Below are 19360 nucleotides of genomic sequence, written 5' to 3'. Positions count from 1 at the left end.
ATTTATATACAGAAAAGCTGATGTTCAAAGTGATGCAATTTTAATGGTTTTCAAATCATAGATTTTCATCTGTTTTGACATTTAGGAGATGAGCTCTACTATAGATCTGCAGTTAATTCTTATAAAAAGCTAAAGTAAAATGTGTTCTGGCACTGCCCCTCACCTTAATGTGGTCAGCCATGCTGTGGTAATTGAGTCCAGCTTTTGATCGGAACTGTTTCTGACACTGCTGACATTTGAGAGCGTCCCGCAGCTACAAGAAAAAAAAACAGTTTATGATGTCCACCTCAAATATCATGAAATCATGGGTTATAAATGTGACATTTTATATTTGATGTTCCAGTTACAATGATACAAACCGAAAACTATGTATTTTTCCCCTTAAAGCAGTCAACTAATAAAGAATTTGTAGGATTATTCTTCTGAAAAGCATTAAAATATTCCCTACCAGCCCCACATGACAACTGTGACTGTTGACAATGACATTAATTCGGTTCAAAGGCATAATGGCTATTGATTTTTATTTTTTATTTTGTGTGGTGATTTTAATGGCACAAAAATTACACACTTAACCTTTAATACAAAAACCATGGTGATGAAGTAAACATGATTTATATAAAAAAAGAGCTATTCAAAACCAAGAACTATTTATTTTAAAAATGCAATGCAAGTTCAAGGCCTATTTACACTTTTTTTTTTTTTAACCACAAGACAAACATCTTCATCCAGCAACAAAGAAACATTTCTAATTTTCAGCATCATTACTCCAGTCTTCAGTGTCACATGATCCTTCAGAAATCATTCTAATATGCTGATCTGCTGCTCAAGAAACATTTCTTAATATTATCAATGCTGAAAACAGTTGTGCTGCTTCATATTTTGGTGAAACTGTGATACCTTTTCTGAAGATTTAACATTTTTTGCATTGACATTCACAATAACACAAATGAGAAAATAAGGTCAATGATTATCATTTTAATATATTTCCTTTGCTATAAAACGTCTTCTCCCTTAATGCCCATCACAGCCATCATTGATTTCACACAGGCTGAGGAAGAGGCCAGAGAAACTACAATTACTTGTGACCCCGCAATAACACAGCCGATCGATTCCCTCTTTAATAGACATGTCATAATTTTTATAGAGTTGTGCTATACACTGGGCTGCCATTATAATTCTCTACTCCAGATGCACACCTGGTAGGGCCACTCACAGATGCCCAATCAATAAAGTGCCCTTAATGGCTCCCTCTGGCCCCCTACGCAAAGTCCTGAGGGAGAGGTGTCTAATTGCATGCCTGAAACATTCTCCTCTCCGCTTCCTCTGCGGTTTGGTTGTATAAACAACAAGGTTTGATTCCCTCTCTTTCGTTCTATCGTTCTTTGGGCCTCATTCACGAAACACAAGTGGAACAAATCGCTCATAAATCCATTCTTACATAAACCATCCCAATGAATTGATGAATGAGTGTGACAATTGTTTTTAGATATGATTTACAGCCAAAAATTCTTTCTGCTTGAGTGTCGTGAATAAGGCTTTGTCCCTCTTCATATGGAAGAGCTTGAGCACATCTGCCACATTATATTTGATGTGTTTAGAAAACTGAGACAGTTGCTGTCTTCTTTGGAGGAGCGCGGTTGTACGAAAGGTCCAATCCACCAAAGTCCCCATGGGATGCTTGGGTTACCAATAACTGAGGAACAAGACCTCATGTGGATTCCTCATGAGTCATGAGGTCAACGCAAACATCAATGACAGCAGTCAGTTGAGGTGTCTGATATCTTGTTACATGTAATAAATTAGATTTCATGGTAGGTGAATTGTCATCAATATCTTAAGATAAACAAGCAAACCACCAAAATAATGACTGTTTTCAAATAGGTTTCCTGAACACTTTTCTTGTTTGCTAACTGACAAACAATCATAAAGTCTCAACGCAAACTCCAAACATTGGTCGGGATTGCCAAAGAAACTTCACCTTAAAGAGATTGTTCACCCAAAAATGATAATTCTGTCATTAATTACTCACGATGTATGCGCATGCTTTTCCTGCATGTAAACAACACATGCATGTGGTGCTGCTGACGTAGAACACATGCACTGAGCCTTGTTTACATTCAGAGGAGAGCACGCGCATACATCGTGATACTCACTAAATTGGCGCCAGGGTGACGCAGAGGAGAAGAATTGTTGAATAAAGTTGTTGTTTTTGTTTTCTTTGCGCACAAAAACTATTCTCATTTCATAAAATTAAGGCTGAACCACTGATGTCACATGGACTATTTTAATGATGTCCTTACTACCTTTCTGAGCCTTGATTGTGTCAGTTGCGTTACTGTCTATGGAGGGTCAGGAAGCTCTTGGATTTCATCAAAAATATCTTTTTGTTCTGAAGATGAAGTCTTACGGGTTTGGAACAACATGAGGGTGAGTAATTAATAACAGAATTTTTTTGGGTGAACTATCCCTTTAAAACAAATATTTCCATTGGGAATGTTGAGAGTAATTTATAATTTGTCCCGCTGAATGGGACAAGGTGTGCCACACAAAGTCACTTGGCTGCAGCTAAATTTGCGTTTCAATGACACACACACACACAGTTCAGTCTAGGGCTGCACGATATAGCCTACCAACATTAATTATGAATTTCAATATTCTTAATTTGATTTTTCAATCACAATTAAGTCTGCGATTTAAAACATGCGTTGCGTGTTTTGTAGGGATGTGCAACAGCGATCGAGTACTCGGCCATGACAGCGATGATCGATCATGAAAACGATGATCGTGAAAAAAAACTAATCTGACTGGTTATAACAGCACTTTGGGCAGCACCCTGAGCTCTGATTGTTCAGCTTGCAACAGCATGCAGTTCAAAGTATAGACGTGAGAAGAGAGAGAAGCTTGGCTTTGAAGTCACGTAGTGACGTCTGGGTTAGCTACATACATATCTGATTAATCTAATATTGGATGCGTTGGGATATTAACATTTATTTCAATGCAGCTCAATGTGCTGCATATTACCAGTATTTAGTTTCATGCTCAAATGCAATGCCCAATATTGACTGAGTTATTTGAGATGGTCATATTGCTTTTAGATGTTTCTTTTTCAAAAATACTGATCCTATAATAATGCAGCAGTGATTTTTCTCTCTCTCTCTCTATCTCTCTCTCTCTCGCGCGCGCGTGCCCGTAACTTAAAGTTCACTGGCATATGCATCCTTTTGTGCAGATAGAAGTTGTAATGTTACGTTTATGTTATGTTAAGTTATCTGATTAATAACGAGTTTCAGTTTATTGGCATATTTCAGCTTCACCTCAGGCAGCTATTCTTTTTTAATAACACTGCTGCATCATAATCATAATCTAACATCTAATCGTGTTTATGTTTTCATGTCATATTTTTATTTTTAACATTCATTTTCATAACAGTCTTCAGATATTTTCATTATCTCCATTACGCCCATGCCCCGCCCCCCGAGTACTCGATTAATCGTTTTTGAAACCTATCGATGATCGAAATAAGAAATTGCCAAAAATGCCCATCCCTAGTGTTTTGAAGTGCGGGCGCACACAAGCTGTAAAAACAGTGAGGATCTCAGAGCGACGTCATTATTAAAAGGCTCGATCGATCTGCATTATTAATAAGAAACTCACTCATTTCACTGCGCTGTCTGAATCGTTCCCTGTCCCCTATAGTGCATTACGTGCCATTCACCGTACAGAAAAGACTAATTCTGTGAACAAGTGACCTATTTCAGCCGCGGCTTCAGCGTCTATTTATAGTGTATAGGCGGGCGCTTCGAATTCTAGAGAGCATTTGATTGGACAGAAAGTTTGATGAGAAGATGAAGTACGATGTGACATCAAAATAATTGTTGAGCCGTTTTGGCGGAAGTGACGAACTGCAAGCTTAGAATATTTATATCTTCTTAAAGCAAATTTTGTCACTGTTTTGGAGCACACTGGCATACAGATAAACTTAAGACTAAGATTGATACTAACACCCAAAAAAACTTCAATTTTGATTTCATGGGACCTTTAAAGAAATCCCTTACCACAGGGAATTTTTTCCCCTCAGGGATACCCCTAAGTCAAATTACTTAAGGACTTTTATGCAACCGGGCCCTGGATATTTTAGCTCCAACCAGCTCCAACACACTTGTCTGGAAGTTTCTAGTGAGTCTGAAGACCTTGTTCAGGTGTGTTTAATTAGAATTGGACCTAAACTGTGCAGGACAGGTTTGGACACCCCTGCTCTAAGCCTGTGCTAGTACTAATGATGACAATAGTGTGTTTTAGAGTGACCTCTAACCTTCTGACAGATCTCCATGTGCTTCTTAAGTCCGTGGACGGTCTTGCGAGTGACGACAGAGCAGGTGGGACAGACCACTTCCCCTCTCTCAGAGATGGTGTTCTGCCACTGGGCTTCAGCAGGGGGCACTGAGACAAACAGATAAAACATGGATAATTAAGATTACATTACCATTTGAAAGTTTGGGGTCAGTAAGATTTTTTTTATGTTTTTGAAAGACATCTCTGTTGCTTACCAAGACTGCATTTTTATAAAAAGAAATACAATAAAATCTTAATATTTTGAAACACTATTACAATTTAAAAGAGCTGTTTTCACTTTTAATATAAAAGTGAAAGTGACGTGACATACGGCTAAGTATGGAATCAGAATCAGAATGAGCTTTATTGGCCAGGTATGTTTTACACATACACATATTTGTTATGGTGACAGAAGCAATTCCTGCCGGACCTGAGACTCGAACTCGCAACCTTTGGATTACGAGTCCGACTCTTTAACCCAGGGCTATTCAATCCGGACCGCCAATCATCTTCATCCGGTCCGAGGAAGAATAGGCAGGTTTCACACTCGCCTTGAATTGTTCTTGCACTAATTAGTTTGTCCACAAGGTGGCAACACTGGCCCGGGCCAGACAAAAAGAAAAGGGAGAAACGCAATAACAACAATCTACTGGAGACTGCAACATCAATAGATGGCAGCATTGACAAGCGCTTATGTGAGGGAGTTATGAGATAGCCACAATTCTAACATTAGTTTAAACAAGTTTAAAGACAGTGTTATGGGTCATAACTTCTGGCGAGAAATAGTGCCGACACGGGACGAAGATTTTTAGCAAAGCAGGAAGTATAATTTGAAAATCTGCGCGTTTGGCTGTACTCAGAAGCTGAGCCGCTTCAGACAAGCATGCCAGCGCTTCAATGGACAAAACCACGTAACAAAAATGACGTAAAAATACGTGGTTTTAGTGAGTTACCTCATAAACACAGTCTTAAATCAGTTATAAAATCCTAAATGACCGTAAAGAGTTGGGAGAAAATTGGATATGTGTCACATTCATGTCATGTGCATCAGGTTTTATTAAAGAAACAGCGTTCACTTGACTGCTCTGCTTGCTGATTAACTTTTGTAGCTTGAATAAAGAATAATCAATATAGCATATGCATACAATTTATAGTTTATGTGAAGATTTTTAAGTTCACTTATAAAAAGTTATATTTTTCAAAGCCTATTAAATGTTACAAATAATATCATAACATTTCAATTATACTGTAATATTAAATGGCTGTAATTAATGGCTAACATTAAAGGAAAAAAATGGATTTAATAGAGACAACAGTAAATGATACTTCTTCATTAATAATAGGCTAGTAAAAAGATGCCATTAAACACATTTAAAATATATCATCTTTATGTTGATTCTATATTAATTTGGAAGCTCAGTGTGAAAATATGACAACACAAATATATTAATATGTGTTTAGTCACATTTTTTGAATTAATTACAGAAAAAATGTAAAGTGTAAAAACAAATGGTATTGAATGGCAGACAGCACTAATGTTAACCTTATAGATGTTACTGTTGGTAATATTAGTTAATTTTACTGCTGAATATGCATTTAAATTTAATTTACAATTTTATAGGCCCCCCAGAAAAAGATTGGGGTGGCCCCCCACCCCCTTGGCCCCCTTCAAATGTTCAATTCGATAATCCGGTCCTCAAATGAAGTTAATTTAACAGCCCTGCTCTAACCATTAGGCCACAAATTCCCCATTTTAATATATTTTAAAATGCAATTTATTCCTGTGATGCAAATCTGAGTTTTCAGCATCATTTCTCCAGTCGTATGTGTCACATGATCTTAATATTATAAATTCTGCAAACAGTTTTTGCTTCTTATTATTTTTGTGGAAACCATGATACATTTCTTTCAGGATTCTTTGACGAATAGAAAGTTAAAAAGAACAGCATCTTTTGTCGCATTATAACTGCTTTTACTGTCACTTTTGATCAATTTTCTGAATAAAAGTATGGTGACACTAATTACTTTAAATAAATAAATGAATGACCACAAATCTTTCAAACTGTAGAGTGCATTCTATATTATATCATTTTTATTTAATTTCAATTATTTTATGTCATCTGTATAAATGTTGTACTTTGTTGTGCTTTGGCAGTACAAATGAACTGGATGATTTTATCATGCAAACATGCAGAGAGAGAGAGAGACCTGAACTAATAACAGCAGCTTCTTTTCTGGTGGGAGCATGAACCGACTGCTTCCTCTGGGACTCCTCAGCGAACAGAGCCCCTTCCGCCCTCTTCATCCGACCTGCTTTCAACTTCTCCTCCACCTTATTCATTCCTGTACAACACATAACAAATTACATTCAGGAAAAGCAGAGACCTCAAAAGTCACAGAAATAAAAGCATGACTAAAAAAAAAGAACAAACAAAAGAGAAATGAAGAAATGAGACTCTCAATCTCTCTTGGTGGTCAAAGAGCCTTGTTGTGTTGTAGTCTGTCTTGTGGTGCAGTGTGTTTCTTAAATATGCGCCACTGTAACTTCAACAGGAAATGAAACACTTCTAGAATAGACCTATAGACCCCCTATTAGCACCAACCGGGGTAATTACTATCAAAGAGTATAAGGTTGCTAATTATAAACATACAGGTGCAAAAATACCACTGAAATCTCAAGGTGTATTTATTGAATGGAGGCCAGGACTAAACTCTGAAAGTCCCTTCTGATATAACACTGACAACAAACACCACTGAGAGGCAGTCAGTCAACAAAAAGGGGTCATGGCAATCTAGTATATCACTAGAGAGAGACTTCCTGTACTTTAGGTCCCTTCATGAAAGAGTTTGCCTCTGTAATAAATTCTGCTGTCATTCAAAATGATTTAATATTCCGTTTGTCATCATTGCATGAAGTATCAATGCAAAAAGTGTCTATTAATCTTCATTGATGTTGATTTCAACATTTACTAATACATTATTTAAAGCAAGTTGTATCTTTTGTTATTGGACTTAAGCGAACATAACAACGAACAATTATATTTTTATTACAATTAATAAACATTGTAACAAATGTATTGCTCATTGTTAATTAATGCATTAAGCAATGTTCACTAACAGAAACTTATTGTAAAGAGTTACTTGTTATTCTTTATTCTAGATCTAGAAGAGATACAAATATCAGATAAAATATAGGATTAGAACCTGAAATATGTCCATGGAGAACTTCTTCATTTTTGAGCGAGGAAGTTGGACTGGTTCAATAACAAAATCCTTAAATATTGAGAAATTCTGAAGATTCTCTGCAAGGCATGTCATAGAGCATAAAATCAAGGTCTGATTTAAACATTTATCATGATTGTACAGTCCCTTTGGGCCTTTTGGCACAGCTGCACTTCTGGGCCCAGTTGCATAAACTTAGCCTTTATGTTAAGACAGTGTCTTAAGAATGAGAGTTTCACCAAAGGCCTTATTTTTGGATTCAACTTAGACTAATCTACACTTTTATGTAACTAAATAAAAAAAATATGGCCAGTCTTAAAGAAAAAAATGAGATGACTAACTTGTAAGAATAGTCTAAACCTTTTATGCAACTGGGCCCTGGGCTCAGTGGGCCCCAAGATGCAGTTCCACCTCTGAGCTTAGTGGGTCTTGCGGTGCTGCTCCACCTCTGGACTCACTGGACCTTGCGGTGCAGCTCCACCTCTGGACTCACTGGACCTTGCGGTGCAGCTCCACCTCAAGGCTCAGTGGTTTGCATTTCTGCGCTCTGTGTGTCCCAGCAGTATGTTTACTATTTAGTCATTTACAAATACTGTTATTAAATATTTGCAGATTTTTTTTCTATTTGATGTTGATTGATTTGTTTGGTTTTAACTGCCTTACTACTTCACTGACTGATTCAGTTTGATACATATGGACAGCACACTGTGTTTAGTTTTATGGATACAAAAATGTGCCCTAATAAATCCCTTTCAAAATCAAATCCAGAGGGCAAATATTGGCCCTTAATAAAAAAAAAAATTATTTACTGGCTGGAAGAACAGATGTGGGGATAGGAAGAGGAGTTTACTAACTCGCTGCAGGGACAAAAATGAAAACAGATTCATAAAGGGACAAAATAATCCTTTTCATATATAAAATGCAAAACATAAAGGGTTAAAGTTAGTCTTTAGTAGCTTTAAGACTGCAGAATTCTGACTTTAAGAACAACAGAAGTCATGGGAGGTCTTCGCCATTATATAAAAAATGTATGAGTGTGTGTGTTACCTTTCAAACCGAATGTTCCTGAAATAGATGGCTGCTCCCCGGTGAACTTCTTTGGAGTTTTCTGCTTCCTCCCTGGCTCAAATGAGAAGAACAACAACAAGAGGTCAAACATCTCAATAACACAGCAAAGAGCTGCATTCATGGTTCATACACTCATGACAACATGCAGTGATAAACAACAACACTCATGAGCTTCTGCTGCAAGTTACAGTCTCATAATGATGCTCAAACCTCAGTGCACCAAAGCACCTGCTGTTTCACATGCTGCGGTTCCTCTGCTGGAGAAACTGACACAGCTTCATGAACCAGCCATGGGAGCAGAGAGCGAATATGTTTTGTGTCTCTGTATGTGTGTACATGGTTGATTGTCAACTTGTGTCACACAAACACAGCTGCTCTAGTGCATTTTTCCTGACATTTCAGACATGGACACACACACACACACGCTGTCCTCGCCCCTGGCTCCGGCGTGGAACAACAAACGAAGGGATCATGTACCCAAACAAAGGCCATAAATAGCGGACTCACAGCACGAGCCACGCCGACATCTTGACACACTACGTCTCTGCCAGGCACAGACAGAGACAGCAGCCGCCACCAGCTACCAGAGAGACTTAATGACCAGCAGCCCTCAGACGGAGCCAACACTGAGAACTTACACACTGCTGCTTAAAGGGCCAGGCCACCATTTACTACCAAAGCCAATGAGGGCGTTCTTGGTCATGTTAATGAGAAATGTTATAGAAATTTTAAGAACTTTGGACATTTTAGTACAGAAAGTAAAGAGAACTGGAACTTTCCTTTTGAGGTGGAACTACTTTTCTAGATGATGGACCTCTGGTTATGCATTATTAACATGACTTCAGTTTGCAGAATCACCCAAAGGCAAGTTGCACTGCTCAGAGTGAAACTGCATTTTGTACATTTTTGTAGTTTATTTACTTTTTTGTAAGTTTATAAATTAAAAAGGTATGAATAAAAATGTTAAATTGATTTAAAATTTCAAAATTTAATTTAAATGTATCATCTTATATTTACATTTATAATTGTACATGTATTCATTTTACATGCATTAACTTTTATTGAAAAAAATTTAAACATGATTTATTATGCACTTTTACACATACACAGCATATAATGTTTTTGTAAAGAACTTAAAGAATGTAAACTGTTATACTGAATTTAAATTCATGATTTTATACTTAGGTGTATGATGTTAAATATATATTTTTTACATGTAATTATTTAATTTAATTTAAAATAATAATTGTTTTATTTCTTCACATACACAGTAATAAATTATTTCTTACTTTCTATTTTTTGGAAAGAACTTTGCCCACATTTTTACTGGAAACAACACAAAAAACATAAATAATAAAAAACTATTAAATTATTAAAAAACATTATTATACATTTTCACACATAGTATATAGAACTTCTTTGTAAAGAAATTAAAAAGATAAATTTTGTTGAACAAAAAACTATTTGAACTTTGCAAAGATCTGCAACAATAGTTAAATAAAGGCAGCAATAAAACTATAAACTGCCAGGGTTCTGTCACTTTGGTCTAGTGTTATTCATGGTATTGTGACAAGAGCCCTGACACTCCCGTCATGTCCTGTTTTCATGTGAGCGCACGGCTTTAAGTGCGCTCTCTCGTCTGCGTGCCTTGTTTTGTGTTGGAGCGTGGTGTTCGGATCCCGGCACTCATGTCTTGAGTTTTGGTTTCGTGTCGGGGTTCGGACACTCGCGCTCCATGTTCTGTCTCGTTGTGTGAGCATGCGGTCTCGAGTTCGCTCGGCCGCGCACTCTTTTGTCCACATGTGTTTTGTGTTGTTGCACGCAGTTCGTGTTTATATTATATTCAGCCGATAAAAGTATTCATTATTCAGTATTCATTATTTAATCCTCGCCTCATCCCTTCATCCCCAACCCTGACAGTAAACACCTGCTGGAAAATGATGATGTACACAAAACATTACTGATTTTTTTGTCATTTGTTTGTAATGCAAGATGATATCAATCACAAATCACTGTGCATGACAAAGCAATTTCAGCTTGTCAAATAATTAGTTTTCCTAGCCATTTTTAATTTTACCTAAAAATTCACATCCAAATGTCACAGAAAAGTGAATATGTACGTGATGTAACTGGCCATGAAGTCTCTCACACCGGCCCCTGGCCAGCAGGCCAAAATTGTACTGTAGTGGTACCATGAATAATTAGCATTATAGTATTGCATATGGTACTTCACGGTATTACCATGGACAGGTGTTTCAGAAGCTGACATGCGCACCATTAATCTCAGTGTGTAGCATTCTTACTGTGCTTCATTCTCTCAGGGTCCTCCTCAGGGAAGGGTGGGGGTAAACTGTCCCCCTCGCTCTCACTGCCCCCAGTGTCTACAGATGTCCCCTGCTGCTGTTTCCTGTCCGGCCTTTGGGGGGCACACTCCCCATTCTGTGAGGGCCGAGACACCTCCTGGGTCTTCTTCACCTTGAAAAATACGGGTGATGGAGGGCTGTTCTCCACGGGCCTGAGAGGGAGCGCAGGGAGCACAGGCTATTAAAGTCAATCCACAGAGGATCGGTACTATAGTAACATAAGAGGACTTCATCTAGAATCTAATGATGGCAGTGTGGAAAACAAGTCATGTCCTAAAGCGATTTTTGTTGCGTGTGACTAAAGTCAGAAATTCAAATTCAAAACGACTCCAGAAACTCATCACGCTAAAAAATATTCCAATTAGTGGGAATACGGTCAGGAAAGGGATACTGAGCTTTCACACCTTTTTTTGGCATTTCCCTTCACGGGGCTTTTCTGCTGTTTGGGTTTGGACTTGGCATCGGATTTGGCGTCCAAGGTGACCCCGGACTTGGTCTCCATGGTGACCCTTTCTGGGTGGTTCCACAGCTTGTGCTTCTGAAGACGCACCTTGGTGGCAAACACAGCCTCACAATACGGGCATCTGTGACTCAGCTTCTCTGCTATGGTCGCCTGAACGCCACACAAACAGACACACACAAAGCCAGGTCAAGTTCCACAGGTCTCAGATTGAAGCAAAAAAAAGGATAGTGGGTCTTTACAAAGTTTAATTTCACTAATTGTTACAGCTGATGGCAAGCTGTTCGCTGCTAGAGGTCATATGTTCAAAACAGTAACAAAAGCGAAGCTTGATGATGCTATAAAGGAGAGTGGAACGATGGGAGATGTCGTTTTCACCATTCAGAGATGTATTTAATTCACAAATCATATTCATGGGTGAGGTAATGAATAGGGGTGCTCCGATCAGGATTTTTGAGGCCGATCCCGATACCGATCTTATTAAAGCCATCTTTTTATCATGTAGAATTATTTATAGTGATACTCCAATCAGTATTTTTAGACATTTATTCAGTGCCTGAATTTCATTTTTTAAAACGGGGGGGAATTCCTCTCTTGTGAGGGAGGATTTTTTAATTTGAGGGGTGGAGGGGGGCATTTTTTAGACATTTTTCAAAAATATACATTTATTGCACCTAAATGTTTGATCATCCCGTGCATTTTTGTTTTTACAATCATGCAATTGTTGCAGAAAAGCTTACACACAGCACAAGCCTGATTTCACACAGGAGTCCACTACTGATCCATCTGTTTACCACAAACACATTTATCCATTATTTTGATTTCAAATCCAAACTTTGTTACTGAAAATGCTTTTGCATTGTGATTCTTTTTTCTTTTACAGTAATACAATCTTTATAGACGTGTTTAAATGCAATAAATATAAGAAACACATTATTCAATGCTTTTTACTTTTGCATTTAGGCTACTTCTAGATTTGTATATTAAGTTGTTCAAGCAAGTGGCAAAACATTTAAACTACTTTTCTTACAAACATTCTAAATTAACTTATGACTGGCAGAAACAGTCAGCTCGACTGAATTTACTTTTGCATTTAAATATTTTTTAATACAAGCAATCCTGCGGTTTATAAAGAACTTTGCTTTCCATACCTCCATGAGTGCCATCTATTATTGCCTTGTTTATCTAAAAGTGCTCTTTTCCTTTAAACCTAGCCAAAAAGCCATATGTGATGACTCTGAAACAGAGTAGACTTTAATGATATGCATTTATAGTGTAATTACTACATTTTCGTGTCAGTCCATATTCATATTTCCCGCAAACATTGCGTTGTCACTTTAATACAGTGCGTGCAGTACAGCAAAGATAGACTCGGTGCGGAAACGATCGCTGCACTGCTGCAGACGCACCGCTCCTGGAACACAGTGCCGAACTGCAACCGCATGGCGTGTTAACTCTCTGATCCGTTAACATGATGAGCGCAGAAAAATACACAACATACTGTATTCACTGCAAACGGAGTAATGTGAGACTGGCATTATGTGTGTGCGCTGCGAGTGTGCATGAGCGCACGGTCTCCAGGAGAGCACGCGAGCGCTGAATGGTTAAACACTGGCAAGAATTAACAAGAAAAGCAATTTATAAACTTTAGTAACGATGGGACACTGCCTCTATTGTGCAAGTGACAATTCCTGTGTCAACTATGCAGCTTGCAGCTCACTTATAGTGCAGACTGGATGTGATTTGAAGCCATCTGCGGATTTTGAAAAATTACTTTAAATGTTATTTAATGAATAAATATGAATTGTACCTCACCTTCAGCAATATAATTATTTAGACAGAGACTGAGACGGTGCTGCTGCATGTCGTGCTATCAGCTAGAGATCGGTTTATGAGATCTGCCTTTTTAGAGAACATCCCAACGCGATTATCGGCCAATAGTGATCGGTACCCGATCAATCGGAACACCCCTAGTAATGAATTAATCTTTTTATTACCTGTACCTTACACAGTTATTCAAACAGCAAACATATTCTACAGAGAAAGCGAGCAAAGAACATTTACATTGTCAAAGAACATTATTTAAGCGCTCTCATAAAACTCCCCTTATAATCAGTAACGCTGTCTATACACTGTTTGATGAATGAATCATCATACATGCATCTGCACTTTGTTGTTTATGATGAGAGACAGAGCAGAATTCAGTCAGCAAAGCGCGCACACTCAATAACAAAACTCTGGCATTTCAGCGATGACTCACCTTATAAAATAGCCTACCTTTTGATGTTAATTCATGTTCAATTATGTACTATAGTAGTAAAGAGAAAGCTATAATGGGTTCACTTGCCGCTTAAACTGAGGTGCTAAACTTTTTAACACTTTATCAGGTGTGCGTCAGCGCTGCTGTGCAGCAGAGATGAGGACTGTTTGAAACTCTTTTTTCCACTAAAACTTTGATGTGCATCGTCTCAGTTTAATACGTGAACAAAAAAGATGCGATCGCAAAACAATCAAGAAAAAAGGCATTACATGAAAATGTTTAAGACATGTAAATATATATATTCGCCAGTGGCGACCTCAGCAAAAACTTCACTCGCAAATTAATATTTTTGGTCGCAAATACGACTATTTTAGTCGCAGTCTGTAGCCCTGCAGTTGAACCACTGATGTCACATGAACTATTTCTATGTTCTTACTACCTTTCTAGGCCTTGATTGTGTCATTGAGCTATCGGATTTCATCAAAAATATTTTCAGTTGTGTTCTGAAGATGAACGAAGGTCTTACAGGTTTGAAACGACGAGGGTGCGTAATAAATGAATTTTCATTTATGGGTGAACTATCTCTTTAACACATTTGCTGATGGCAAGATATTTCAAAACAATAACAGTAAGACCTCAAATTGTCTGACAGACATGATCCTAAACCAAGCTTAATTTTACAGCTCTCTTTACAGTTGAGTTCATACAACCCACTATCTGATTTCTAATTAATGTAGTTTTATACATTCCTATTAATATACGAGTGTTGATTGCATTCATGATTTTGCAGCGTATGACTGTGTAGTCTGGATTGCGGTTTTTACCCCTTGGCATCGCTGATAGTGATATTTAAGTCCGTAAATACTGGGGAATTCCAACCAGCAGCCTGAGCATGGACATTTCACCCTGGAACGACTCTTAAACTCCTCTTTCCACTGAACCATCATATGGGCCTAGGGCGAGAAAACACACACACACACACACACACACACACACACAAGGGAGGCATTATAAACTATTAGCAATCAATTCACTTCTACACAGCCCTCTGTGAGATGATCCTTCTCCAAATACAACAGTTGGAAATAGTTTTGGAAAGTCCCTTTACTCCTTTCACAAATAATCACCCAAAATCCCAATCTGGCATAGCCTCATTCCTTCATCACTGGCCAAAATGGATATTTTTTGCTTTACTCACAGGAATAATGCGCAGCTCCTGCACCTCCACGCGAGGGCGTCCTTTCTTCTTACCCTCTGATTTCTCATTATAGGAGGAACCTGATGAACATGAACATTTCATGACATATTGTACAGATTTATTTTGAAAGATATATTGCAGTGAAGTAATTATTATTTGCTGTTGATTAAATTAACACTGCCCATCATTGAATTTTGAACTACAACAGTCATTTAATACAATTCCTATATACTGTACAGTGGCTCCAAAAACAATTTGGACACTTAAAATGTATGAATGTCTTGGCAGTTCAAAACAAAAAGGTAAAAGCAAGTGACATTTATTTGAAGGAAATTCTGGTACTTTTAAAGCAAAGCATTTCACAAAAATAAGTGTTTGGACACTTTGTGGCTGTCAAACATTACCATTAACATTATCATCACTCATAAGGTGTAATGGAAGAGTTTTTACATTTTGAAAATGATAAACCTGTTGTTCTTTGGGATAATGTATTAACACATAAGAGAATTAGAAAGCAAATAGTGTCCATTTTGGCTTCATGGTGCCTTCTGTGGAATTCCAATCTCATCCTGTCCTCCTTAAAACACCTTGATGCTATCAAAGAAGAACCATTAACCTTACTTCAGATTAATGATTGGCTAAGAAACTCCCCTCAACACCTCAACACTGCGGCTCTCCATATGTTCCAGACGTCCCCGCGGGGACTTTAGTGAGGCTGAACGAACATTTAGAGACACAGTCAATTGCAGATGCATTCTGTGTACAAATTAGTGGCATTTCTTATTTCATGCAAGTCCCAGGAGAATGGAAGATGATAGCATGCGTTGGGTTTCTGGTAAGCGGAGGTCATGGAAGGTTGCTGCAAATCTATACGAACGCTGGCAAGGTCAAAACATTGAGCAAACGGCAGATAATTACACACTAATACTCCATTGAGGCCCGCTGGCTTATGGCTGCTAAGCACCTACATAATAAGGACACTTACAAAGTGGCTTCAGACAAATTGTCTGCAGTATGTGTGTGTGTGTGCGTGTGTGTGTGTGTGTGTGTGTGTGTGTGTGTGTGTGTAAATGAGAGTGATAAAGCCCTTTCACAGACTAGAGTAAATGAACCATTAATCAGCATGTCTTTGACACAGCTCTAGGAGGACACACTCCTTGAGTTAAAGGAATAAGTCACTGAAAAATTAACATTCTCTCATGTACTCATCCTGTCATGTCTTTCCAAACACATATACGGTTATCCACAGCAACAAACATTTTTAAAACTTCTCTATAATGACAGACTATTTTCATCAAACACCAAAAAACACCATCAAAACGCCAATAAAGTATATAGTCCATATGAGTCAAGACTCCATACTCAAGTCATACGATAGATTCCTTGTGTGAGGAATATATTGAGATTTTATAATCATCTTAAATCAAATATATTGCTGTTTTAATTGAATTACACCCCACACGATGTTGCATTGGAATTTAATTTGGAATGACAGGAAGACAAATTTACTGAATTAAAACTTGAATTAAAAATTCATACACAAAAAAAGTCATACACACACATTACAAAAGCCATAATTAATTTTGACTAATAATAAATATTATAGGGATAGAACACAAATTTTCACGAGATATTTCTCAAAACTAAGTTTAAAACTGTCAAAACAAATTTAAAACAATATTTCATAAAGTTTTCTGTAAACAATGTGATTTACCACATTATACCATATATTTTATACAGCGTATTGGGATGTGAAGTAACTAATTACAAATAGTTATGTTACACAAGTAGTTTTACTCAGATGTTGTACTTTTTAAAGTAATTTAAAATAGATATTCATCATACTTTCTGACAAATAGCAAAAGTTAATATGAATTACTGTATGTACAGTGTTTCTACGTTTTTAAATTGCAGTGTGCAATATACATAATCACAGCTCAGTACTCACTTCTCACTACTCATGAGTACTTTACTCACTTATTTTGGAAATAAATGGTACTTTCCAAGTTACAGATATATAATGTTTGTATGCAATGTTTTACATTTCAATGTATATTATGTTTCCAGATATATCCCACATGTTGTCTGCATGTTCATACACAAATGGTATGAACTGCTTTGAATTTCATTCCAATATTAATTCTACTTTGTTGAATTCAAATGTGAATGAGAATTGTATATCTTGTTAGCCAACACAATTCAAACTTAGGAACACAGCCCTCATTATATGTAAGATCTGCATGATAAGTAAGAGATACTGTACATCCAGCTGGCTGTTATTGCAGAATCAACCTGAACAGGATCGGGACCCGATGCGACCAACTCAGAATGTTGCGACTGACCAATCAGAATCGAGTATTCCAGAGAGCCGTGTAATAATTCCATAAAACATCAGGTTACACTTTATTTTAAGATGTCCTTGTTACAGTGTAATTATACATTTACGTACATGTACTTACTATATAGGTTTAGGATTAGGGTTTGTCTTTGTTGGTTACTTGCATGTAATTATGCATAATTTATTGTTACTATAATAGTAAGCATATAACATGTAACAAGGACACCTTAAAATAAAGTGTTACCAAACATCATCTTCCATGTTTCAAGAAAGAAAGCCATACAGGTTTAGAATGACATGAGGGTGAGTAAATGAGTTTTCAAGTTCGTGTGAACTGTCACTTTAACAATCACACACTCGTTATCTGTATTAATTTGTGTTTGTGCTCAATACTCTCTCTCTGGGTATGGAGGGCAGACTCCTTCACTGGTACACTCTAGTTCACAATTATCTGTGCCCTCCATCACACCGGCTCTGCTAGCCCTGCGACTCTCCACAGAAGTGTGTGGGAGGGGTACAGAACGCTGGAGAGTGAAGAGGAGGGGGAGGAAGGGCGGGCCTGAGACCAGACAACGTGCTAATTACATGTCACCGAGTCCTGCTATCAGCCCTTTTCACATCTGAGCTGCAGCAGTGGCTGGCTTTGCTCTTTTCTCTTCTCCCCACCGATGACCCCGTTAACCAGAGCGGCTACAGAAGCGGCGAGGATGCTGACCGAGGCCAGACCCTTTTGTGCGTTAAGAACTAAATGAAATAAAAAATGACCCATTTACTCTTAATAAATATCCCTGATCTTGCACTAAACTGAGCAAAAGTGACAGTGAATACATTTAACCCCGGTTTCACAGACAAGGCTTAAGACTAGTCCTAGACTAAAATGCAAGTCTTAGCTGTTTCAGTTGAAATAAACTTGCACTGACTGATCTTAAAATATATCAGTGCCTTTGTTTTGTCTCAAGATGCACACCAGTAATGTTTTTTTCTAAGCATGTTTATGACTTAAAAGTCCTATTGAACTATGATCTAATCCTGGTTTAATCTAAGCCCTGTCTGTGAAACTGGGCCTTATAGTGCTACAAAAGATTTCTGTTTAGAACAAATGCAGTGTATCTTGAAAATAAATGCACTGTATCAAGATTTCTTTCCACATAAAAATATCACACAGCACAACCATTTGAGCAGCATCAACATTGAAAATAATAATCATGTTTCTTGACCAGAAAATCAGCATATTAGAATGATTTTTGAAGGGTCATGTGACACTGAAGACTGGAGTAATTATGCTGAAAATTCAGCTTTGCATCACAGGAATAAATTACATTTAAACATATATTTACATAGAAAACGGTTATTTTAAATTGTAATAATATTTTACAATATTACCGTTTTTACTGTATCTTTAGTCATATAAATGCAGCCCTGGAGAGAAATTCTTTCTAAAACATCTTGCCGACCATAAACTAGGCTATATATAATATTTCATTTTACCATACTATAAAAAAATAGCTTATTAAAAAGCCAGGTAAAGCTTTAATTTATGGTGTCCTTGTTACACGTTACACATACTTACTATAGAAATAACAATAAATTATGCATAATTACATGCAACTAAACCCTAATTCTAACCCTAGCCACATGTAGTTAATTAACATTACTTAGTTCTTAAAACATATAATTACACTATAACAAGGGCACCTTTAAAATAAAGTGCAACCAAAAGCTTGAATACTCTTAAAGAGTTAAACTGGATAATACTGTTAAAGTGTTAAACTGTTCATCGACTCTTTCTTTGGTTCACGTTGGGTTCTCAAAAGCTTGAAAGTGTTTTAAAAGAGACGAGGTAAATTAGATTTGTGCTATTATTTGACCCAGAAAGCTCAAGTTTGCGGAGGGATATTGTTGTCATCATTACAAGCATTCCTGGGGCTTCTTTGTGGAGGGATCCCTGTTAGATTTGTGGTTTTAGTCCTGTTGGATAAGGGATTAAACATAATCTTTGATCTCAGTTTAAGGAGGAAAAGTCAATAACGAAATGATGCTGTTTAAAAGAATGTTTGGGAAGCTTAAAGGACGAGCCACACTTGGGCTAGAGGCTATTATGGGTGGATTTGAAGGCACA

The 19360-nt window shown here is 37.4% G+C and overlaps 1 protein-coding gene across 1 annotated transcript in view; it reads right to left on the bottom strand.

Moving 5' to 3' along the window:
* The window catches only part of LOC306860629 (zinc finger protein 512B-like), a 64571-nt gene that overhangs the window by 13229 nt on the left and 31982 nt on the right, over nt 1–19360 (bottom strand). The window contains exons 3-10 of the mRNA XM_079402416.1: nt 14904–14983; nt 14530–14658; nt 11390–11598; nt 10926–11137; nt 8602–8673; nt 6541–6675; nt 4313–4440; nt 164–253 (exon numbers count right to left, since the gene is read on the bottom strand). Coding sequence (XP_079258542.1) covers nt 164–253; nt 4313–4440; nt 6541–6675; nt 8602–8673; nt 10926–11137; nt 11390–11598; nt 14530–14658; nt 14904–14983 — 1055 coding nt within the window. The remainder of the gene's footprint in view (nt 1–163; nt 254–4312; nt 4441–6540; nt 6676–8601; nt 8674–10925; nt 11138–11389; nt 11599–14529; nt 14659–14903; nt 14984–19360) is intronic.

The sequence above is a fragment of the Barbus barbus genome (genome assembly GCF_936440315.1).
Source record: "Barbus barbus genome assembly, chromosome: 41".
NCBI classification, from domain to species: Eukaryota; Metazoa; Chordata; class Actinopteri; order Cypriniformes; family Cyprinidae; genus Barbus; species Barbus barbus.
This window is presented reverse-complemented; position numbering and strand designations above follow the sequence as displayed.